Raw genomic sequence first — 24,609 nt, forward strand, 5'->3', positions numbered from 1 at the left:
GCAGCGCTTTTCTGTATGGGGTTGTCTGCGCCTTGGATAATTTCTGCCCAGCTGAGAGGTGGTCTTTGTATGACAGAGCTGATTGAAAAAGGGCTCCTGACTCTGCAGACAACAGACGACAGGAACAGCTGCAGCTGCTGGGACTGCTTGGTTGAGTTCACAGAGAAGTGAGAGGCTGCGAAGAAGTGAGAAACTGCAGAAGAAGCGCACGAAAACTCTGAGATTCCTGTATCCCTTTGTTAATTGTTCCTCATAAATTTCAGTCCATTTTAAGAGCCTGATGTCTCTATCTTTATCTCGAGCGCTACCCTAAGGTTCGCACTGGCCAGAAGAACATATCTAAGAACTTTGCTTGAGAAGCATCTTGGATCTGAAATGGGCAGCACATTAGTGTGGCTGTCCCTAGCGCTGTCAGTGGCGTTTTCTGCCGGACAGGACACAGGGACCCCGGCCACAAAGGAGGACATCCCGGAGGGGGCATCCACCCTGGCATTCGTCTTCGATGTGACCGGCTCCATGTACGACGACCTGGTGCAGGTCATCGAGGGCGCGTCCAAGATTTTGGAAACATCCCTGAACAGACCGAAGAAAAATCTGTATAATTTTGCCCTGGTCCCCTTCCACGATCCAGGTAATGTAATGAAACTATGTGGTGTAAAATTATGTTACTTTGCAATGCATGACATTTTTTTTTTTTTTGCAAAACCTCTGATCACTTATTTGGAGTTTGGAAAGTGAGAAATGTGATAGTTTGCTCCCAATCCGCCCTTTGAATGCCTAATGTTCCTCACACCTCCAGAGGAAGGACTCTGGGGGATTTTGTCTCCGCACACAGATGTTCAGCCTGGCGGTCACTATCATTAGCATTCCGCCAAGTGTGTGGCTTTAGGTTTGCAATGCAGCTTGATGATTATTATCACCTCTGGGTTCTCTCTCATTCTCAACAGCTAATCATGCCTAGAATATATATAATTGGGCTATTTAACAGTAACCCCGGCTTGTAGGTCAGAGGTGCAGGCGAACTGTCATGTCAAATAAGAAGTTCTAAACAATTAGTGTTAAATATTCAGGAATCACATTTTACTCAGATGTATCCTTCCTTGCAGTGCTATGGGAGTATGTAATTGCAAACAAAGCTATTGGTACATACATTTAATGCATCAATGTACATCACTTTCCAAGTAAAATGTTTCCTTACCAACACAACCACAACTTTACTGGAGCTTACTTTGGAGTTTGAACATTTTGGTGATGGAGAGACTTTTTCTAAGGATGTAAAAGTCCCTCTAATTATTATTTTCTGAGGAGGGTGGAGAGGTCACTTACCTTCTTGCAAAAGCAGCATCACATCCTGCTGTGATGCCATGTCATGGGGGTTTGTGTGCTGGTTTTAAGGTGAAACGGTTTGATGTCACCCCGTGCAAAAATGCTCCGTTAACAGCATAAGCAAAGAGGTAACGCTCAAGTGTGTACTAGGATAAGAGATAAGATAGACCTTACATTTGAAGTGTTACAGCAGCACTATAAGTGTATAATGGGTTGCATCAGTAAAAAAAAAGAAAAAAGAGACAAGTACACTCTTTCTACAGAAACACCCCTTTGGATAATCCTTAGAGAGGTCAACAGAACCAGAGAGCAGCAGACTGTGTTTGTTGCAGTCTGAAGTAGTCTTTACGCACTTTAGTGTATGACGTACTACAAATACTTCTTACCATGACCACTCCGTTTTGTGGTATATGTTTAATATCCTGCCAAAATGTTATTTAAGACTTTATATGTTTCCCCCTCACTACTTCATGGTATATATATTTCAAATGTACTTGGCTTAACTTCAATACACTGCATAGAGAAAAAAACAAGAGTAATCGACAGAGATGATGTGTAGTAGAGAGACAGATTCCTTTTCCAGATGTTTGCTCTCCTCTGCTAAATTTCAGCCTGCCACAAACTCTTATGAAATTCTTTAATCATAGATTCTGTGCCTAGAATAATAATTATTTTCAAGGAATAAATATGAACAGAATACACAAGTGTAACATTGGTGAATTCCTCATCGTGTGCCTCAGGGGGGGAATGTAAATCCTAGATCATTAGCAGGTGATAAAAATGCTGTCATGTATTGTTTCTTGGACAAAGCAAAAGTAGGGAAAGAATACTGTGATGACAACCTGAACGCAACCTCAAGGCTCGATGAATTGCAGTTTTTTTACTACTGTCACTAGGAAGTAATATACACCATTCTCCTCTTACAGTAAACAGTAACAGCTTGAATCAGTCATTCGAAGTTGACTTCTCTTTGTCCTGCGTCTCACAACCAAGTGATTTCGTTTGCTTCTTAAAATGTTTAAGAGGATGTCAGAATGTGTTTTCCAAAACCCCCAGGGGAATAGAAGAATGATTAGCACGGCACACTGCAAGCAGGGGTAGCTGAACATTTCCCCAAATGTTATTCTGCCCCTGCTTCGCTTTTTGTCCTTCTGCAAAAACATCCCAGACCCTCATAGAGCACTTTTGTTTTCCTAGGAACTTTTTATAGGGTTTGTTTCATTCTGACACAGATCCAATTCCTCCACTTTACATCCGACCCAGTGCGATAACGCAGTCCCTCCTGTTTGATTTGGCTCCCTTTAAATCAGAGGCCGGAGCTCCCCCTTTATTTACACTGCAATCTGACACAGTAAACATTAGAGAGTGTGTTTGTGTATCTGGGTTTCTCGCTGCCTGTGTGTGTGTGGGTGCTTGTCTGTGTGTGTGAAGCAAGAGTGTCAGGAGGATGCCTGGATATTGGGGTCAGGCTTGTGTGGGAAGATCAGTCAGGAAGCCTCCCCCCTTTCCTCCATCCTGCAGGGAGAGAAAGAAAGAGAGAAAGCAAGAGGATACTTCACAAGTCATTTTACTGAGGCACAGAGGTTGTGTGTTCAGCACTGCAGTCTGAAAGCATGGCAATTAATCAATGGTAGGGTTGATTGTCATCATTGCATACCCTTAGTTGCTTTTAACCTGTATGATTCTCTACCTCAAATAACTGTTAAAAAAAAGCTGTGACCATCTATATTTAGTAGCTGACGTCCAAAGAGCAATTAACAATCCATTATTAAGAAATCCAGTCTTGGGTGGAGTAGTGAAAGGTGTATTGCAAGCAGATGCTCTGGACTTGTGGACCATTTATTTGAAAGTTTACAGCCAAATAAACTTTATTTCACAACACTCTTACCATTACCAAGACAGGAAATGCTGCATTTATCCCAGAATGTATGTTCAATTGTGCAGTTCTCCAATTAACCATTATAACAAGACAATCTACAAGGTGTGAAGAATGTGTCGTAACGAGTTGGCATGAATTAAAGTGTGTTTATGTGTGTGTGCTGTTCACGTTTCCGCAGATTAGTTTCCAGAGCCCTCAGAGGTTCTATGTTCTTCGTGGCTCTGCTGACGTACTTACACACGTGCTCGTCCTTGTAAATACTACCTTGCTGTCAGAGGGTGTGTTTGTGTCTCTTTACGTTCTTGCTTGTGTGAGTGTTTAATTAGCAACATTTGAGACGGGTCAGAAACCTGAGCCTTGGGTCTGTGATTATTTTTTGTTGTGTTAGCTGTTTACTATACAGATTTTAAGATGACTATGCGGTTTTTGTTTGTTCTGGCTCAGTCCTTTAATTTGAAGGTGATTGCATCCATATCAAAGTGGCACACTTTATCTTTTTTCCATATTGGTTCACAGTGTTGTGCAGTTTTAAATGCCAGAAAGCAAAGGAGCCTACACTTAAATAAGTAATTTAATATTTTGTGCTCAGCCTTTGCACTTTTCTTGTCTTTACTTATAGTTGTTTTTCTTCTGCATTGTCCTCTACAGGATACTAATTTCTAAAAGTAGTAACACGTCCCAAATGCTGCTCCCACTATGGAAGTGAACACTCTCAGAATCTCTCTCTCTCTACAAAAGTAGAGGTACGGAAAATGTACGCTCCTACCCTCTGGACAAAGATTTTGACTTCCTAAGGCTGATATAACAGCCTAAGAAATGCCTTTATTTCTCAGGCCATTTATTTCACAGTATGTGCTAACTGATTATATAATTCCCTTTATGATTTAGGGTTGATGATGATCATAAAGTTCACTTTTGAACAGTTTTTCCTGGAGGGCATTCAGCAAAACGAACATACTGTATCTCCTTCCTAAAACGTTTTGATTGTACTGGATGTGTTCAAGGAAAGGCACAAGGAATGGTACAGGCCAAATAGAGAGAGACTAACTGGGTGATTTCAGCCTATGATCATCGAGCATGTAGAAATTCAGACGCAGATTTTGACTTTCCAAAAGGAAATCAATCACCGATGTCTTTGTCTTCAATGTAATTGCTATCAAGTGGTTGTTTCAGCTGGGATTTCTGTATATTGGTTGATGGCCTGTCTTGCAACCCTTCTCCAGCCAGTAAACTTTAGTTAGAAGGAGCTGGACCAAAGCTTTGGGTGTGGTGTGATGAGAGAAGATGACGGGATTGCTTCTACCTCCTCTGAATGATCAAAGGCACTCATCTCAGAGTTCTCTTTGTTGGTGTTCAGCGTCTTCTTCCACCGTCCCCTTTTCCCTTTGTTTCCTTCTTTCCAGAGCAGCAGTTTTCTGAACTTCCCCGCCCGTGTGAGATTACAAGGTGCCTGCGTTTATCTGGACACAGTCAATAATGATGCTATTAGGCAGGAATGCCAAAAGAGAGAGGTGGAGGTTTTGGGAGGATTAGAGGAGGAGAGAGGTGTGTGGCAGACTACAATGTGTGTCTCTGTTTCAAGTTGCCCTAGAATATTAAAATGGCCTTTAATTTTTGGACTGTACATGGACCTTCTGAAGTGCCCAGAGGTGTTCTTAGTGCTATAGTTTTAACTCTATTTAGCTTTGTAATTGGCACTCAGCAGTTTATCCCCTTTCATCTAGGAAGGCAGCACATACCTGAGGGCTGCTTCAGGAACACTTGGAATGTTGCCCATTTGGTTCCCAGTTAACAAATGTACGTAAAAAGGATTAAGGGACTCCAAGGCTATTATGAATAGAGGATGTTACTGGTGTGGTCGCAGGTAGTTGACCTTTGGATGCAGTGTTTGACCTGAATTACCCTTGTGTCAAACGTTTCTGGTACTTTGTACTCTCCACCATGTTTGCTTTGTTTCCCTCCAGGCTGTGGATTTGTTTTTCAACATCTGTTGAATTCTGAGCCTCATCCTGAGGTCCTGAGGGTGCCTGTGCCCGGGTCATGAACTTCAAGGCTCACACTCAATATTGTCTTGACCTTTTGTTCATAGCTTTTTTGTTTGTTTTCCAGTATCTCTCAGGTAACTGTCTGAGCGTGGAGGCGGACACGTTAGACAGGCTGCAGTAGTGAAAAAGGGGATAAATAGACTGGGTACTTTTATAGGACACTCTGCTGTAGGGGTGAAATAATTGAGATGGAAAGGAAGAATAGGAAGGGCTAATGTAATACCACTAAATATGTTTTTCATCTCACCAGAGTTAGAAGGTTGATTATGTGACAGCATTACAAAATGATGTAGACAATGGGAATTCATTCGGCATTCATTTAAAATGACGCCATTCTATTCGTACCATCTCAAACATTCAACCTGGCTCAACTTTTGCCGCAGTACAATTGGAAGTCGATGATTGGCATGTGTTTGCTGTTTTTTTTGTGAACAGGACAGAATGATTTAAACTGTGATAGCTTTCCAGACTCGTAACATCCTGTCTCATAATATTATAATCCATTGTGCAGTGTTTTGATGACGGATCATATTTCTTTACCTCAGTAGGACCTGAAACAACATGCCGGCAAAAGTATTATTTAATATTACACAGAAATGAACAATCTTTCAAAGTCTATTCCTTCTGTGTCACAAATGTACATTTTATTGTCTGTCTCAGATGTGTTCTGGGGCAGACATGTTTACCTGACCTATCCCTAACTCTTACCATGTGTCCACCGGCAGCCAGTCGCTCCACATCCATTTATCTAAAAGAGCTGATCACCCGAGGCAAGTCAGGTGATTTTGATAACAGCTGCCACTGCTTGCCTTATGTTAGCAGTGCAGTGGCCCAACATATCGTGTTCAGAACTATATGTCTAATATAGTTATCAATAACATACTGACCCATTTAATGATTCTATAACAAAATCTTAGGTCCCATAATCACTTCCCTGAAATCCAAGGATAGTTTTTAGCTGCTCATTGCCAGCCATACAGGTATATATAAACTGTGTTGCATGTTAGCATTTTCAGTCAGCATTTGTTGGTGCTTTATTACTCATAATAATAGAAAGAACCTCAGCACTTTGAGGGCTTCCCTCAATTTTATAGTCAGTTCAGACTCTACAGATCGATGTCTAGAGGCATTTTTCATAAAAGTCTATTAAAGGCAGATTCATATGTTTGCGTTGTTTTACGTCATACTTTTGAGGGCCTTGAGGATTCATTTGGAACACATTAGATCTGGTGCCAGAGTTGAACATTGACATGGATCGGTATGGCATGCATGAGCTCACTTTCTTTACTGTGTAAGCTGTTTATGTACATTTTAGTTGAAACACATGTTAGGATTTAGGAGATTGGCTAGTTTCTTTTGAATGACATTTACTGTCAAGCCTTTAATACCAGAGCATTGTGCTTCAGTCAGACAACTCATGTATTGAGTGATTCTGTATTCACCACCACACACAGGCATTTATTAGTGCTTTATGATCCTCATACATACAAAAGAGAGGTCAATGAGTGTGAACATTGGAGTAACATATATCAGTGTGCCACAACCTCAAATGAATAGTAATGTTCTTGTACTTTTGTTGAATACTTAGATAGGAAACAGTTTGCTAACACGTTCTCCTTCTTTATAAGGTGATAATCTGTCAGTGTTGTTGCCAGAAATGTCAATTTTTGTTGCGTTAATCAAATTCCGTCTCCTAGGCCAGCTTTATTACGAGTCATTCTGCCTTGTAAAAGTTTAACGATCTTATTATCACAGGAAGATACCTTAACAGGAGGTTTATAGTGACAGCGTGTACTAGATGAACTCATGGGTTGCTGTGGAAGAAGACTCATGAGTGTCGGCTTGCTGGCAGTTTTGGCCATGAGCCAAATCTCTACGATGCTTTCTGGGCCTGCACGGCTTAAAGATGGAAGCAAGGGATTGAAGAAAAAGGGAAACCACTAGGCATCTTAAATATTTGAGTGACATGGAGACCTGTGTAGTTTTTAATTGTGGCAAATGTGTTTAAAAATCTGAATTACTGGCTGCAAGGCTGAAGGTCAGGCTCTCAGTGCCCTCTGCCCCATGCCTGCTCTGGGGGAAGTCATGTATCATGAAGACCACCTCAGAGCAGCGTTTTTCACATTTTCTAGGTTTTCAAAATTCTAATGTATAGCATAATGCACTTATAAACTAAAAAGTAATGTACAAGTTTAACTCTGTTGTCCCCCTAAATGCAGTAACATTGTGTGTGAAACCTGAGCTAATTATGATAATAATAATACATGCGATTTCTATAGCGCTTTCCCTAATGCTCAAAGACGCTTTACATAAAATCAGAACAGAAACAATACAAAGAAAACAAAAATCATAATGATGAACCTGGTTTCCTGTTTCAACCTGATCACACATCCTGAGCTCATGGTCAACTGTTTTGGTAACCTCAAAAGACTAGAATAATACACTTTTATAATAACTTATAACTTGTATTTTTGGATTATCAGATGCAAAAGCACTTTTGAAGGCGCTCTTGGCTGAAACAAGTCCCTCAGACTTCTGAGTGTGCATCTGTGTGTGGTCGGCAGTGCTGATCTGCTCAGCAAGCACAATTAGAATTTCCTCAGTAAAACAAAAGAAGCACACAACATAGAAAACACCACCCAGTTCCTTGGGAGCACACTGGGAATTTACCATCACCCGTAAAATAATGAGTAATGAGCTTTAAAGTGTTGTGGTTAAAATGTTGAGGTTGTTGCAATTTAATTTAAAGCATTCTACTTTATTGAGGTACATTGCAGTTAAAAGGCCACATTTAAATGTAAAGGTTATTTATTTTAGAGTGAATCATAGAATCACCCTCAGCCAAGTCTCAAGGTTTTGGCTTGTATTTTTACAATGGAGGCCATCCGTAGAATCGTCACAAGGTTCTCTGTGTGTCTGCTGCTGTGCCCTTTCAGTTAGAGGCATTTAAAGGCTTAACTCTTTCCGATGCCTCTCTAAGCCACCGCTTTGTCTTTTTATCCTCTTCTCCAGTCCTCCTGCTCATCCCTAATATGTTGTCATGGAAATAAAATGAACGTCTGTCCTACCTCTTTGCTGTGATGCGTTATGGTAAAGGGAAATCTTGCCCAACACTACCCATCAGAGGTGAGGTCAGGTTTGTTATCACTTTGTTTTTGTAAGCTGTTGTTTTATTGGTGGAAAGATTCCCCCATGACTTATGACCATGACTTGTTTGTTTTGGAGTTTAACATTTTTCACGGGTGAAGATGACAAAGACCTTTAAGAAGATTTATCATAACTTGACCCCGAAACCAAAAAAGTCAATACCAGACCATTCAAAATCAGGCAAAGTCTAAAGTCAACCTTGAACACAAGGTCCGACAGGGTTTTTCGAAAATTATAACTCTTTCCGCCTTTTGGTATTCTTGGAATACTGTGGAGAAGCACAAAAGTATGATCTCTGCCAAAGCCATTTGCCTTTACAACCCCATATAACAAATGTATCTGAGAGGCCCTTGCAATCTTTTCTGCATAATGACATATTCAGTCCTACATGATACCACATTGGTTCCAAAAAACTGCAGACCATAGTTTGGTCAGAGAATTTTCAAAAGCGTGACGTGGGACATCCTGAATAAATCATGATTGACATCAGAAAGACATTTTTAGAAATTAAAAGCCGTACAGGAAAGCAGGGGCTGCTGTGTTAGAGCTCAGTAATAATACATGGATGTGTGAGAATAAAAACTGTCCAAAAAACTCCAACTTCACCAGGAATAAAACACAAACAAACTATTTGATTGGGAATTTCAAACTTTTCTCTTACAGCAAAATACCTCATACATAAACCCCATACATAAACAAGGTGATAGGGGACAGGATAATAATTATGTTATTTTATGAGGAATAGACAAAACTAAGGACAAACTGCCCAGGAATGAGTACATATATATCTAATTGGTAAAATTTGAAGTGGTTTCTTTTGGTGACAAATTGGTTGCTCCAAATGAAAGCTTTGTTGACAGTCTTTAACCTTTGTTAATGTTGTAATGATTAACCTTTATTACATTGTCAAACTGAATCCAAGCAGAAGCTCTAACTGCAATATAAATGTTGATAAACCAATTCATATGTAAAGTGTACATCAATGGTGCACATCATACAGATGTATTTGTTTTTTCAGAATTGTATTTATTATTACTTTTGAACCACCCACAGATTGAAGTGTAAACACACTTAAACATATACAAACACAGATGGGGAGTCTTCTAGTTGCGGCAAGTTTCCCATGTTTCCTGGTTCCATGACTGGCTTTACCTCAGAACCACACATATGACACAAACGTAATTAAAACGTTTATTGGGTTGCATCCTCTTCTTTGTCTTGTCTCTGGCACAATACAGTTATCAAGCCAGATGGATTAGTTTGGAGCTGTCTTCGGATCACGCTATCCATCAGGACATGCATCTGGGAGGGATTACATGCCTGTGTGTGGTTTGTGCATCAATAGGGTTTCACTTTATCTTTATGTGTGAAAGGATTTGTGGGATTATTTGAAATTGTGAGTGCCATTATTAGAGGTCTGTGGGTTTGAGGCGCACATACCCGAGACACATCCAATTGTGTAAAATGAAGTGAAACAAGAGGCAGCGGCCCAGCTCGCAGAGTTTAGCTGCCTGGTGGTCCTGCTCTCTGTCTCTCTGTCGCTACTAACACAAGTTCAGTTTGTGGTGGTTAGAAATGAAGCCTGTCGTCAGCTCCGTGCTCCAGGCTAAACCTCCATCATTAAATAGCAGCTGTTGAAGTCAGGCAGGTTAAAAGATGCTGTTTAAAAGAGCAAGGGCAAGTAGGAAAAGAGGGAGACACATAGTAAGGCACAGTATTAAGGGACCGAAAGAAAATTGGGAGAGAGAAAATACAGAGGCAAGACTGAGCATGGGTTTTGTGGCCTGCTGACTGATTTGCAATCCAATCTCCAGGAATATTGGCAGTCTGTGATGCATCGCAGACAATATACCCGACATACGGCTAACAGGAAATGGACATTTGTAAACTGTACGCTGTCCACACAATTTTCTAAATGTTTAATCAATTATCAGAGATTCAATCCAATCAGAGATTATTATCTTGTGAGAGGAATAATAACCACTTCAGCCCAACTGTGCTTTCCCACTTTAAGTAGACAACACATGAGCTTGGTAAAAAAAAAACACGTGTTATTTTTCACAAGGCAGAAATGTCCTACTTGGGAACATGTTTAAAGGCTGGTTTCAACACTGTGTCTAAGTAAAGCAGGCCAATTTCAGCAAATATAATTAAGGGTATCTCTGTCAAAAAGGCAATAAAAAAGGAATAAAAGAGTTAATAGTTATTAAAGTTAACAGTTACCATTATGAATAAAAGGAGGATTAGCAATTATGAAAGAAAGAATGTTAATTAAGTGCTGCCCAAGTTTGCATACGGTGTCCGGAGACCTATTTAGTTTTGTTGTCTATTCCCAAGAGAAACATTACATATGTGTGCACTCTATTAAGAGTGGTGGCTGCTCATAATGAGGTAATTTAATAGCATAACATTGTTGACCTCTTGTCCACAAAACATTTGTTTGTGAGGGTGCTCCTTTTCATGCAGCATGTTTGGTGCTGGACATTTTCCTTACTGTGCCAAACTAATAGCCCTATGTGCTGTTTCACATGTGTTTTCTCAGTTGGGCTGATTAAGTGAATTATGCCTCAAAGCTGACGGGCACAAAGTGCTGTAACAGCTACATGTTGTGTAACCTGTTGGGGTTTTTTGGATGGGGGGAGCTGAAGAGCTTTCCTTACCTGTCAATTTTTTGGTAAATAACATACATACAGTGTGTTATTGAATCAGTTGGAATAATTACCATATTGGGTATGTTTAGTTAATTCAAATATTGAATGATGAGTGAACCGGCACCTATAAATGGGAAAAAAATCACCGCCATTGAGGCTGTTTTGCTGCTGGAATTGATGAACTGAATGAGTGAAGTGACCATGGTACATTTGGTAGCTGTTGTTTTCAGCGCTGTTTTTCTCGAACTTTGTAATATGGCTCTTATAAACCGGGGTAATCCTGCTCTTTGCCTTCAGGAATGAAAAAAGGATAGTAGCCTAAGTGTAATTTCTGCCACTGCTAAAAAAACTCCCCACTTTGGCAGAAGGTCTTGGAGGCACAGGGCATATGAAGAGCATAACTTTCCCAAAATGCCTCCTCATATCATTGTCACAACTTTGAAGAAATGTCAGTATAATGTATTTTCAATTGTCTGTCATGTAGCAGCTTGCAAAGCTCTCCTGTCTAATGAATGGATGCCAAAATCCATGGTTGTAAGACCTTAAGGGCTGTGACCTTTCATTGCATTGGCCTTGAGATTCCTTGCTGCTGATGTTCTAAGGAAAAAGAGAATTACTCCGTTACGAATGCCTGATTGATTCCCAGGCAAATTAATTTAAGCCCAATGTCAGTGGAGGTAAGGGGGAGTTAGCCATTGGACAGATGCCCAGTATGTTCCATCCCATTAGACTTTCTGTCTCTGTTTAAGCTTGCACGTGATATGCAGATGCGTCCTTTTACAGCCACATTACGGATGAATGCTGGAGGAATATCAAAGTCGAGGTATTTATTTTGATCATTTATTTCAAGTCTGTTTGTGTCAAGAACACAACAGATTGAAGAAACGGATGAGGTGTAGGTCTGTTTCTCTCTTTTGTTTTTGTCCCACTTGTCAGACTTTAGACTAGAGCATTCTTTCTCACTGAGTTCATTCAGTTGGCCATGTTCATGCCACTTATGTGTTCTTTGTCATCAAAGAGAAAGCATTAAAACTATTTCCTGTGTGGCAGCCAGTAGACTGTATTAAGATTTCCATTATATCTGTAGTAGGAGGAGTCAGCATCATTTGTCCTCAAACATGTTTCATTTAGAATATTCAGGTGGTACGAAAAGGGAGTTTTTCAAAATAAATTTTTCAATTTGCCTAAAAAGGGTTCTGATAGTGTTTGGAAAAATACTGTAAAGAGTTCCCTTTCCTTACACAAAACCCATGAGGTGCTCTTGGGCAAGGCACTTAACCCCTGGCTTTTCTTGTTGGGGTTTGTGATGTCTGATACTGTTTAGAGTTCATGAGTATTACGTTTGGTTTTCCATAGTGCTGGTGTAAAGACGGTGGCTGTGGTTAGGATCACCGTTGCCAAAACGGTCTAAAGAATACTTACAACAGCCATGGGAACTTCTCCCATAAGGAAAGAGATGTCAGATTTTCCATTTCACAAAAGTTTGGCAGGAGATCCATGTTCCGTTCAGAGCGGCCAGACACATTGCCATGTTAGTTTAAAAAGTGCCTCTGATCGCAGCAAATGTTCCTTCACTCCACCTTGAGGATTCACAAGGATGCCAAAAAGTGGTTCATTTGGAAAAATGATCTTGCCTCTTTGTGTATGTTATTATAGAAATTGAAGGTGCCTGTGGAGTGCATTTCAAGAAGAAATGTAAAGTGATGCTCATTTAAAAAAGAAATAGAAAAAGCTTTTGATTCATCATTGCATGTGGTGTAAAATGATGTGAAACTCAACAGCCTTAAATCTTTTCCTTTAAAAAAATCACTTTAGACAGAAAGAAAATAAAAAGCTCTCAGCATTGAGTATGTTAAAAGAGTTTTGGCACTATTCTTAATTTGGCTCCTGGCCTCTAGACAAAGTTTAAGGCTGTTGTAAAACAGTTCAACTTCAATATCCTTTTTCAAAAGTAAGGGGTCCTCTGTAATTGCCCACTCTTCAACAAGGGAAACCTTGTTGCCCAATCTGCTTGCATGTGCAAAACTGCAGTGTGTGTTTTTGTGTGTGTGTGCTTGTGTGTCTGTATGTGTGTGTGCCTACGTGTGTGTGCTTGGTGCAGCCCCTCATCAGGCTCATTCCACAGCACAGCTGCAGTGGCTGAAGTCACACAGTTTCACTCAAGAAGGGGCTTAGCAGCTCATTAAGGGATAGAACAAAGTAAGTTGAGAAACACTGTGAGAGGCCATGTTGTCCCTATATAGAGGTGGGGGCTCTCCTTTTATGGTAAAGTGAAAGATGGCCCCACTTTGGCAAAATCCAAAGCAGGCTTTGAAATGACAACAAAACAATACATGAATAAAACAAGTATTTTGTCTGCAACCAAAGAAAAGCCACCAACATGATAGTTGTGTGATAAATCAATCAGCACTTTTGTCTCCATTATCTTCTTACTATCTAAACTAAATGTTGGTTTATGACATGTAGATGATATCAGCTTTGGCGCATTAGTGACAGAAAGAATTGGAAGTCTTTTTTAAAGTCAATAAAGACCTTCACATTTTCATTGTGGACAGAATCAGCAGCTTCAGGTTCCTAGGTGTCCACATCACTGAGGACCTGACATGGACTCATCAAACAAACACCATCACCCAAAAGCTCTTCTTCCTCCGCAGGCAGTGGAGGTTCAACATGGACTCCAGGATACTCTGCAACTTCTACAGGTTCATCATAGAGAGTATCCTGACTTTCTACAGGTGCACCATAGAGAGGATCCTGACCTTCTACAGGTGCACCATAGAGAAGATCCTGACCTGCTACAGGTGCACCATAGAGAGTATCCTGACCTACAGGTGCACCATAGAGAGTATCCTGACCTTCTAGAGGTGCACCATAGAGAGGATCCTGACCGGCTGCATCACGGCCTGGTATGTTAAGACCCTCAACCGTAAGACTCTACAGAGGGTGGTGAAACTGCACAGCACATCACCAGTACGTAGCTGCCATCCATGGAGGATCTCTACACCCAGCAGCTCAGGAAGAAGGATCACATGATTATCAAAGACCCCCATCACCCCAGCAACAAACTATTCTGTGTGCTGCCCTCTGGCAGGCGGTACCGCCGCATCAGGACTAAAACCACCAGACTCAGAGACAGTTTCATTCCACAGGCAATAAGACTGCTAAACACCTAAGCTTGCACAATTTGTTATTGTTTTTTAAAATGTGTCTTATGTCTTTTATATATTTATATTGCATTGCTTGAGGAACCTGGGACCCAAGTTTTTCATTTCAACTACACTGTAGCTGTGTACTGTATATGACATTAAAAACATTGAATCTTTGAATCTGAATCTGTCTTGATAAACATTTTAAGAGTAAATTCCAACTTTCCATGTCATTTATTTTTGTATGTTTAATGTATCTGTCTACAAGCAACTTTCTCACATTTCCTTCCCTCCTTTCTCTGTTAGTTTAAATGTATTTCCTTTCCTGAAGTCTTTCCTCACTGCAGTTTATACTGTGACATTTGAATCTGGATATCGGTCCACAACTGCCAAAAGCAATATTTGGCTAAGGACAAGAATTTAGGAAACAAAAATGCTTTGAGTTATTCATCTGATGCAGAGTTCAGCCTGCTGCCCTATTAATCACAGAGCCTCTTGCTGTTGTTTCTTTTGCAGAGATTGGACCCGTTACAATCACAACAGACCCCAAAAAGTTCCAGGATGAGCTGAGAGAGCTGTACGTTCAGGTGGGTTCTGAGATCACATTCATCAAGAGAAGGAAACTGCAGCATTAGCCTGGATGCTATCGCTGTAACATTAAGTCATCTGGCCTTGACAATGCAAGATATATGGGTGAAACATGGGTTAGCTGATTAAGACCATCTGATTGGTTAGTGTACAGTATACAGGACATTGAATAACGTTTCAAGCAATATTTTTTTCTCTTTATTTTTACAATATACTTGGGATGAATGTTCCCAGTTTTCCTCATTCATATATTGTAGCTATAGGGGTTCAACTATCACACTTGGCTATAATAATAATATTGCATTTTATTTATGGGCACCTTTCCATTCATATGGTCATATGTTGCCCTTATGTTGCAAGTAAAAAAAAACGTTCTTCTTGCCAAGTTAATTTGCCTTCCTGCACCATTACAAACAAATGTATAAACAAATACATACAATGGCCAGACAGCTAAACAGAGTTCCAATGTTTGTGTAATCACTCTGAGAAAGAAAGGAAGTTGTGCCGAAACACTTTTGTGTAGCAAAGCAGAACAAATGCAAAGCTGGTACTCTTCATGCCTAAGTCTGTCAGAGAGATGGACGGACACGGACAGAGATAAGAATGTCCTTTGAAGAAAAAGATTTTGGCAAGTTCCTGTGCATCCTTGGCATGTACTCCAGTTAATCTTGTGTGCGAGCGTGTTGTGTGTAGGATGGAAGAGATCCAACTTCCTCTCACTTGCTGCTTCATTCCTGGGTCTGTTTTTCATCCTATCACCTTTTCACCTGGACAACCCCTGAATACGTTTTAGACAGAGTGCATGGAAAATATAGATGGATTGCATTTTTCTCGCAATGGAAATTCTTGTGACATTACTTTAATCTGTGAAGATTTTAAGAAGCATTTCATATTGTATTTTCAAGCCAAAAGAACAAAAGTGCACAGAGAGGTTATCAGGCTTAGTGTGGGGGGTAGTGGGGAACTGTCTAGAGGGGAGATGTTAGGGTCCAGCAGAGACCGAGGATTCCTGTCTCTTCACCTAACACTCCAGTCCCCACCGATCCTTTATGTCCTAAATTGATGGGTCAGTCCATTCCAGATGTTACTCTAGCTGGTTATTGAACCCCTTATGTGTCTGGTGCAATATTGCAGACACTATTTGTTTTATACCCCAACAACTTCACAGAGCGTATAAGCAATACAGATTGAATACTTAATCATAATTATACATAAAATCACGCTGTTTCCTAGACTGTATTGGCTGTGGCTGTCATTTTGTTGGAGCAATTGTCTAGGCATCATATCTTTAAATGCTACAAAGTTCATTGAGGCATTAAAGACAACATGTTGGTGGTATTTGTATTGCTGATGAAAGGATGCTAATACATTACCTAGGATTCTTTCAAACCTTTTTTTTGTATTTACAATTTTAATCTGGACAAATAATGTGAACAGATCGTTACCGAGTTTTGCAAAATAGTAGTTTTACTTAAAGTTTTAATTTTGAAAGTATCCATGTAATTTAACAATGCATCATCATAATATATTACATATACTTGATAGCAACTTTATTAGGTAGATCTGTATAATGTAATCCAATACAATTCAACTGTACTGCCATTTTCTGTTTTTGTAGAAATGATCATTGTTCAAGTATGATTAATAAAGTGGCCATGTATTACCTTATACTGCATATAACATATTTACAGTAGAACTCAAAAGACTGTGTTGGAGGCTAATAAATCAATCAAACATGGATATATGCACACCATTTTCTGATGATATCTTTTTCTTTCTCAGGGAGGTGGGGATTGTCCAGAGATGAGCATTGGCGCCATTAAAATTGCTTTGGAGATCTCCTTGCCAGGATCATTTATTTATGTCTTCACGGACGCCCGTTCCAAAGATTACAAGCTGACCCATGAAGTCCTGCAGCTCATCCAGCAGAAGCAGTCACAGGTTTGATAGCATTGCAATCTAAAGTGTTTTACAGATTTAGAGACAAATAGCTATAATAGTTTTACATACATGTGTGTATAGGTGGTGTTTGTGCTGACCGGGGACTGTGATGACAGGACTCACATCGGCTACAAGGCTTACGAGGAGATCGCCTCCACCAGCTCTGGGCAGGTCTTCCATCTTGACAAGAAGCAAGTCAATGAGGTAAGGGCATCACTGAATGGAAATGTTCTTGTAATAGACATGCTTTGGTCACCTTATTCAAATTATTTCAGCTTGGCCTGGTTTCTACCTCTAAGCTGTGTGAATGAGATTGCAGTAGAAGGTTAACTGAGCATGTCTGAAATCCAGATCAAATGTGCAGGACTACATTTGATTGATTAATGCATTCCGTGGCTTTTTCTAACGTTTCCAAGAAGTGTAAATCAGCAGTATAAAACTGGACAAAATCTAAAGTTTAAAAAGTTTCGCTGTTAAAGATGACATCTAAATCTGCATGAGACTCATGTGCTTTACTTTCATTTCTTAATTTTGTTGTTTTTAGAAGCATTAAAGAAAAACACTGCAAACAAAAAAGCTATAGTCACTCTTTTTAATACTATGAGGTAAGGGCATCACTGAATGGAAGAGAGCTATAGTCACTCTTTTTTCACTAACAAGAGTGACTATAGCTTTTTTGTTTGCAGTGTTTTTCTCTAAATGTATGACATTTGAGTCAATGATGTTTCCCTGTGCACCAAGCTTTACCCAAAGACTTTACATTTGCTGTATCATATTACCATCACGTAAGAAAAAAAGTTTTACATATTTTGGGTTCAATAGCGTATAGGTCAGGGTCTCACACAGTAGCTGTTCAGTCTCCATAGGGACAGGGGGAAAACAGGGGGGAAGGACATGGGGGAATGTTAGAAACTTCCTGAAAAGAGCTTTGCACATGTGGAGGGTATGACCTTGTGTGCAGCTGAGGGGGTGTTTGTTTCTGTGTGTGTGTGTGTGTGTGTGTGTGTGTGTGTGTGTGTGTGTGTGTGTGTGTGTGTGTGTGTGTGTGTGTGTGTGTGTGTGTGTGCGTGTCTTTCAGTTGGCAGATTTATTGTATAAAAATGATAACAAATACTTCTTTACATGTTATTTTCATTTGTTTAGCATTGTTTATGTGGCCTCTATACAATAATAGCGATGTGCTCATTTCCCCCCTTTTAACTGATGTGTATTTCCTGAATTTTCACATTTCCCTTGCTGTAGGTTCTGAAATGGGTGGAGGAGGCGGTGCAGTCATCTAAGGTCCACCTGCTGTCTACTGATCACATTAGTGGGGCCAGCAACACTTGGCAGATACCCTTTGACCCCAGCCTGAAGGAAGTCACTGTGGCCCTCAGTGGCCTAGCACCTAACATTGAGATAAAGAACCCCCAGGGTATGATATGTTCTACCATACATAAGCCCAATTGCCAGTCAAAGAGTATTCCTTGTTTAGATTGGTGTATGTTTTAGCAATTATGCTGTAGAAGGAAGACAAAGAAAATGAAAAAACAGAAGTGAAAAAGCACAGCATGAATCATATGTTATGGTCATCATAACAGATCTCCACCCGTCTGAACACCTTTTATTCATTTATTTTTGATTATTTTGGGGCATTTGGCCCTTATTTGAAAAATGACAGGGTAGAAATAATTGAAATAGAGGGAGGGTTAAGACATGAATCAAAGGTCCCAAAGCTGGAATCCATGGCTTTCTTCCACATTGTAATATCACTCAACGAGGAACTATCTTTTGAAACGAGTATCTTTCTTTGCTACAGGGAATCATTTTAAAATGAAAGAGAATGACAAGCAGCAGAAGCAACTCTAGGTTCGAAATGTGTCCCTCTTTTATATATACAAATGAACCAAAAGCGTGACGACATTTAAAAAGGAAAGACCACAATATTTATTTACGAGCACTTTTATACAAAAAAATCACTATAAAATGTAACAAAAAGAAACAGTTTACCACAAACAAAAACAGTTAGCGGACTATTCCCCCGTTGATAATTTTGTTTAGATATTGATTCACAAGTGGATAATGCAGGTACTTCCAGAATAGATATTCTGTGGATTTTGAAAGCAGACAAACTATATCAAATCCTAATGTAAACTTAATGTCTTGGTGTTAGTCTCTCTAAATCAAATAGAAGCTTTTTTTAGACTGTAGATAATCATACAGTAAGAGTTTAAAGAATAAGAGGAATGTTACCATTTAGGAAGTGAAGAAGAAAGGAACTTGTAGAAGCTGAAATACAGTAGAGAGGTAAAGTTAAAGTGAGTGCAAAAAATAATAAAAATCTTTATTATAGGAATGGGTTGATTCTATATGTTGAAAACCAACGTTCAATATTTAAGATAACTTAAAACCATGCTAGGAGTGTTAATGATTTGGATCACTCAAGGCTGCAGTAAAGGTGAATATATGTCTCAGTTTTAATGTTTGGCCTCCAGGGAAGCTGGTGGGAAAGAGTGACGGCCTGACTGAGCTCCTGCACATTCCCAACTCCGCCAAAGTTGTCAACATCAAGGACCCAATGCCTGGGATGTGGTCTATCAAGGTAAACAATTCATTTTTTCAGGGAATGTGTGTTAAATTACATGCTTTACCTCACAATTCCCTGAGCTGAGCTGTCATTTCAAAAGACTTACTGCAAATAGTTCAGTAGTGTAACCTTGAAATAAGATCACAACTGAGACCCCAGGAGGGAGCTGTGCGCTTGAGGATGGTTCTTAAATTAAATTACTGCAGTAGCGTTTCAGCATGTTAGGATACAGTGATATGTAATCAACTTCACATGCATGATGTCTGATGAAAGCATCTCTGAGCAAACAATAACATGGTCATTTGAGCTCTGAGACAGTCCTCAGGTAGATGAAGAAAAAGAATGTTCAGGGCCACTGCTGTCAACACGTGCAGCTACATTTGGTTTGGGGCACCCTTTGCTGTGGTTTTGTTGAAACTGTCAGGGTAACGCAAAAGGGTCATACTTTTGACTGCACGGACTGTCAATGCCAGCTGTTGGAAAATGACAAGCATTTTTTCCTGAGTGATTTGTGGAATGGGCCCCAGTGGCCCCTGTATTCTCTGTAGACTCTTTCTTGGAAATGTCCCTCATCTCTGCATAGCTGTGTTATGTGTGTGATTTAAAGGGAAAGAGATTAGACGAAGAACTGTGTCGTCTCAGTGTTTCCTCCCAAAGGAAAGTGCAGGAGATGAGGATGCCTTAAGGATTGGATTTCCCATGATTTATTCTGGCACGTTTACACCCTCTACACACTCTTTTTGATCTTGTACAGCATGAAACTTTCCTGACTAGACGATAGTGTCTACCTCTTATTGTGCCTCTTCTTCTTTCTATCCCTTTTAATTCCTCTTTAATCCCCTCACTGTAGGCAGTAACGGCATTAAGGCAAATCCGCTGTGTGCATACATTCAATTGTCTTGAAGTAAAGGTATTTCAATTAGCTAACATGGATGTGGAATGTACATTCTATGTATAATACATTTTTGTTTTTGGACTTTGGATTATTTACTGTTTATAAGGAGAATAGCCCTTTCCAGCTGTGTCTGCACTTAACCCTCAGGTTAGCCTCATGCTGCGGTCTGTCACTAAACACCGGTGCACAGAGCCCTTTCTCTATTCACACACAGAACAACTGGCAGGAGCTCATTGAGCTGAGAACATTTCTCAGTTAAACATTGAGGGCTGTTAAAATCAGATTATTATCAGAAGTCTTTCGTTAAGGTCTTTGCTTTCAGACTTCAGCCGATTGATATGGTGCGCTGTAACAAGGCGGTAACAGAAGTGCTGAAGGATATCAGAAAAATAGATTTTCCCTGTCTCTTCTTAAATCTCTTTATGTCACTGTTCTCTTTCCTCATGCATCTCCAAACACATGTACTCCTCTAATTATCTCCTCCAGAGGAGCACAGTAGGGTCCTCTGTTCTCTCTCTCTTCAGTCCCAAAACATCTTGTTTTTCCTGTTTCTCCTCTTGGACTCAGTCCCACAAACTTCTCTATCTGGCTTGCAGATTACAAAATCTCCCTCTCATCTATTGCTGTGTTTCCCAGGAAAGAAATGTGGATAAATACTTCAGGGAGATTTCACTGTCCACTGTGTAATGGCCCATGACACCCCAGTGTAGGACCCGGGCCACAGATTGTATGTGAAAAGGAATTTGATCCATTTTAATCTGCCCTTAATTGGATGTTATGTATGTTGGACTGTAGAAAGTGGGCTTACCCCTGTATCACCCTCCTACACTTTGGCCCATATTTGTACACCTTACATTGCTGCTTTGTGCTAAATACAGTATACAGTATACTACTCATGAAATCAGTGTGCCAATTCTGTATTGGCAATCAAAACAGAAGACATACTATAATGTTCTTTTTGCACTATGAGGAAATTATCACAGGTGTGAACAGATTTTCTGCCAGTTAAAAATGTGAAAATGTGTTGTGCGTGTGTGTTTGTTTTGTGTGCATACAATGTGCGTGTGTTTGTGAGTATTTGTGTTTCAGTATATGAGTCCTCCTGTGACCTCAACGTTGTGAAATTAAGCTCCATACTGAATTTTATAGCCCATGAAGATAGTTTAGGAAGGCTGTAATTTTAAAAACAGTTCAAAGGAAGATCTGCCATTCCCTTGTTCTTTGTGTCTGCTTTTTCTATTCCATACACTTTTTATTTATATTTTGTCCAGTAAATAGACAGCAGCCGGGTATCCTGCTGAAGACAAAAGAACATATCAAATTATCTAAATATGTGGGGTAAAGAAGCAGAACGCACATTTTAAATGACTTAAAGAGAGTATAAAACAAATATTAAACAATGTATTCAGACTTAACACAACATCTTCAACTTAACTTAACTCGCTGCTTGATGCTTACACCTATATTTTACAGATTATGGTTAACAACTGGGCTTTCTTAATAGATTTATAGGATACAACTTTGTTTTAAAACATTTACATTAAAAAAAATCATTAAAACCCTTAAGATGTATTTGGATAAAAAGGCAATTCAAAGCCCTACATGAAGTTAATTGATAAAATGGGATTTAATATTACCGTTAACTCATCTCAGATACTTCGTTTTTAGCATTTAAAAGTGATGGGTAAATCCTGTGTTCAATTTGAAAGTTGATGTCACGTTATGACTCATAATAATACTGAGTCTGTTTCAGCTTTCAAGAAAATCAAACCCTTATTTTAAAATAGTGTTTCTCTTTGCATGTGTCCTAAAGAATCCCATCAGTAAGTATCAGGCGTTAAAACCCGTACCACTTAACTCCCCCCAGCCACACGTGAGCTGATTCTGCTGAGTGAGGGTTTATCTCAGACCGGCCGCTAGTCAATCTGTCTGTGTGGGTGTGAAATTGGGAAATTAGTAGCTTTAATGACTGTTCTTGTCTTTTGTGACCTTTAAAAGACCTCTCCCCTAATTACGGCCTCATTTACAACCAACTAATGACCCAGGATAATTCCATGGCAACCATTAGGGCAGGTTTAATGACCACGACATGTATTGTTTTTCATGATGGCCGGCATTAGCATTAAAGGCTGTGGCGTAACCCTTTTGTCCCGGTATTACCTCATTGTATGAGAAATGTCACCTCTAGCTGTGTTATGTGTCTGCCTTAATTCACTGCTTTATCCTGCTGCTGGTGTTCAGGTGTTCTGTGGCAGGGAATTTAAGTTTATGTCTGGTAGGACTCAGTAATTTTAAATGTACACATTCTCTTTCATGTCAGGCAATTGCAAATGACAGTGTAGGCTTGCGTGCCTCATTCTGCAGTCAATTTCTGTGAAACCTCCAAGGTATTTTACCTAAGACGAGGAGTTCCCCCCTCTCACCAACCTATATTTCATTGTAATTACTCTGTCTCTATTTCTGCAAAGCTTCAAAAGACCTCCACACGATGAAGAACATATGAGGAATTCTTTGATTATAGTTGTGTTTATTTAATTAAAGCATGAATGTCAGAATGAGTGGGTCATCTCTGAATTGTGAATGTTTTATAAGCTATGGTGTTAAGCGTCGACACTCAGACTTGACTTACTTATAATGGCTTGTCTATACATGCTGGGATGGTTGGCACACAAAAGGCTGTTACACAAGGCCCAGTGTTGTGTCTGTCATTTGGACCACTCAGTGCTGCCTTTGATGCAACAACCCTTCTTCCTTTTGTCTCCCTGAGTTATATAAAACCGGTATCAAGTATCAAGTGTCAGCCTGGGTTTTTAATAAATCAATTTATACCAAATAACTATTACTTCTGAAGATGTTGCCATATAAAGTGGTTGTTTTTGTATTGATACAAACCTTGAAAATCTTTAAATAAAGCCATAAACACAGATGTTATAACCATTACTTTTTCAGACATTCTAGTCTGAGTCTTGAATAAAGTATCTGTAAAGCAATATTTCCCCTTTTTTCTTTGATACAGACCTCTAGTGAAGGAAGACACTCGGTTCGCATCTCAGGTCTCAGCCCCATTGACTTTCGATCCGGATTCTCCAGAAAGCCTACCCTGGACTTCAAAAAGACCTCCATTAGGCCAGTTCAAGGTCAGTGAGGTCAACCTTACCAAATTGTAAAAAGAAAAAAAAGGCCTCACCTGTTGTGTTCACTTACACCTTTAGCTTTGGGACATTAAAGTGTACAGTATATGTTTGAACCTCTTTCCAGGAATTCCTACTTACATCCTGCTGAACACCACCGGGCTCTTACCTCCTGCTCGGGCCGACAGGCTAGAGCTCCTGTCAATCAAGGGTGAAGTGATCAAAACTTTGCCAATCCGCTATTACCCTGAGCGCAAACCATCAGGCCTCTGGAACATCACCGAGTTCATCCCACCCAACCAGGCCTTCTTCCTGCGGGTGACAGGATATGACCGCGATGGTTTCCTGTTCCAGAGAGTCTCCACTGTTTCCTTCTCCAGCATGATACCTGGTGAGTGATGCAGGTTGGCATCCACTTTAATGAAGATCTGAGGGATTGCTTTGTTATTTGTTATTGGATGATTACCTTTGTTTGTCTTTCTCTCTCTTTTAGAGGCTCCCAAGGTGCTGATGCCAGCCATAAGTCGTGGTTACTACCTCCAGAGAGGGGGAGTCCACTGCCAGGTAGACAGCCTGATCCCCTTCACTCTGCGCTTCAGCCGGGATGGGAGTAGACTCGGGGAGGATCAGCTCTTCAGGTGAGCACGGCTGGGGAGGAATATGTGTGTCAGTTCAGGGACTGTCTTTTAAATTAAATTCATGTTATGTTAAACCGATTTTATTTATATAACCCAATGTCACAAATCACACATTTGCCACAAACTAGTTTACAATCTGTCAGTCCCTCTATCTTAAGATCCAGATGAGGGAGACCTTTTCATTTCCTCCCAAAGTCCTAAAAGTGAAATATCGAGAGAGAAAGGCATGCTGTAAAATGCAAACCTCTGCCAAAACTGAGTAACTGTTATTTTATCCATGTTCCATTTCAAACTTTTTTAAAGTCACATTTTATGAACGTGCCGTGGGATTAATCTGTTAAAGTCAATAACATCTGCTTAGTCAGAACTGTTTGTTCAGCACTTTTATGGTTTGCCATTCTACTACCCTACTAGCTCTGGAGAAAAAATCGGCCGTGTTTGGACAATAATAATGTTTCCACATTTGATGCAAATATATTTATAGCTTCAAGTTTGTTTTCAGCAGACGTAAAGACTTACAGAATGGATCCAAACGGTGATACTTCCCTCCCCCAGACTCTGTTGGAGGTTCAAACTTACATATTGTATTTCAATCTGTGCACTACTGTATGATAACATCTGAATGGATTTTCACCAGTTGAGTGAGAAGCAGATCA

At 39.9% G+C, this 24,609-nt stretch overlaps 1 protein-coding gene across 1 annotated transcript in view; it reads left to right on the forward strand.

The window, feature by feature from the left end:
* The first annotated feature begins 375 nt into the window (after nucleotides 1-375).
* Nucleotides 376-24,609, forward strand: part of LOC104962821 (hemicentin-1-like) — a 32,287-nt gene continuing 8,053 nt past the window's right edge. Inside the window, exons 1-9 of the mRNA XM_010791321.1 lie at nucleotides 376-631; nucleotides 14,711-14,781; nucleotides 16,565-16,723; nucleotides 16,805-16,927; nucleotides 17,966-18,137; nucleotides 19,198-19,304; nucleotides 23,201-23,321; nucleotides 23,443-23,706; nucleotides 23,809-23,953. Coding sequence (XP_010789623.1) covers nucleotides 376-631; nucleotides 14,711-14,781; nucleotides 16,565-16,723; nucleotides 16,805-16,927; nucleotides 17,966-18,137; nucleotides 19,198-19,304; nucleotides 23,201-23,321; nucleotides 23,443-23,706; nucleotides 23,809-23,953 — 1,418 coding nt within the window. The remainder of the gene's footprint in view (nucleotides 632-14,710; nucleotides 14,782-16,564; nucleotides 16,724-16,804; nucleotides 16,928-17,965; nucleotides 18,138-19,197; nucleotides 19,305-23,200; nucleotides 23,322-23,442; nucleotides 23,707-23,808; nucleotides 23,954-24,609) is intronic.

The sequence above is a fragment of the Notothenia coriiceps genome, unplaced genomic scaffold (genome assembly GCF_000735185.1).
Source record: "Notothenia coriiceps isolate Sejong01 unplaced genomic scaffold, NC01 NC01_scaffold00035414, whole genome shotgun sequence".
Taxonomy (NCBI): Eukaryota; Metazoa; Chordata; class Actinopteri; order Perciformes; family Nototheniidae; genus Notothenia; species Notothenia coriiceps.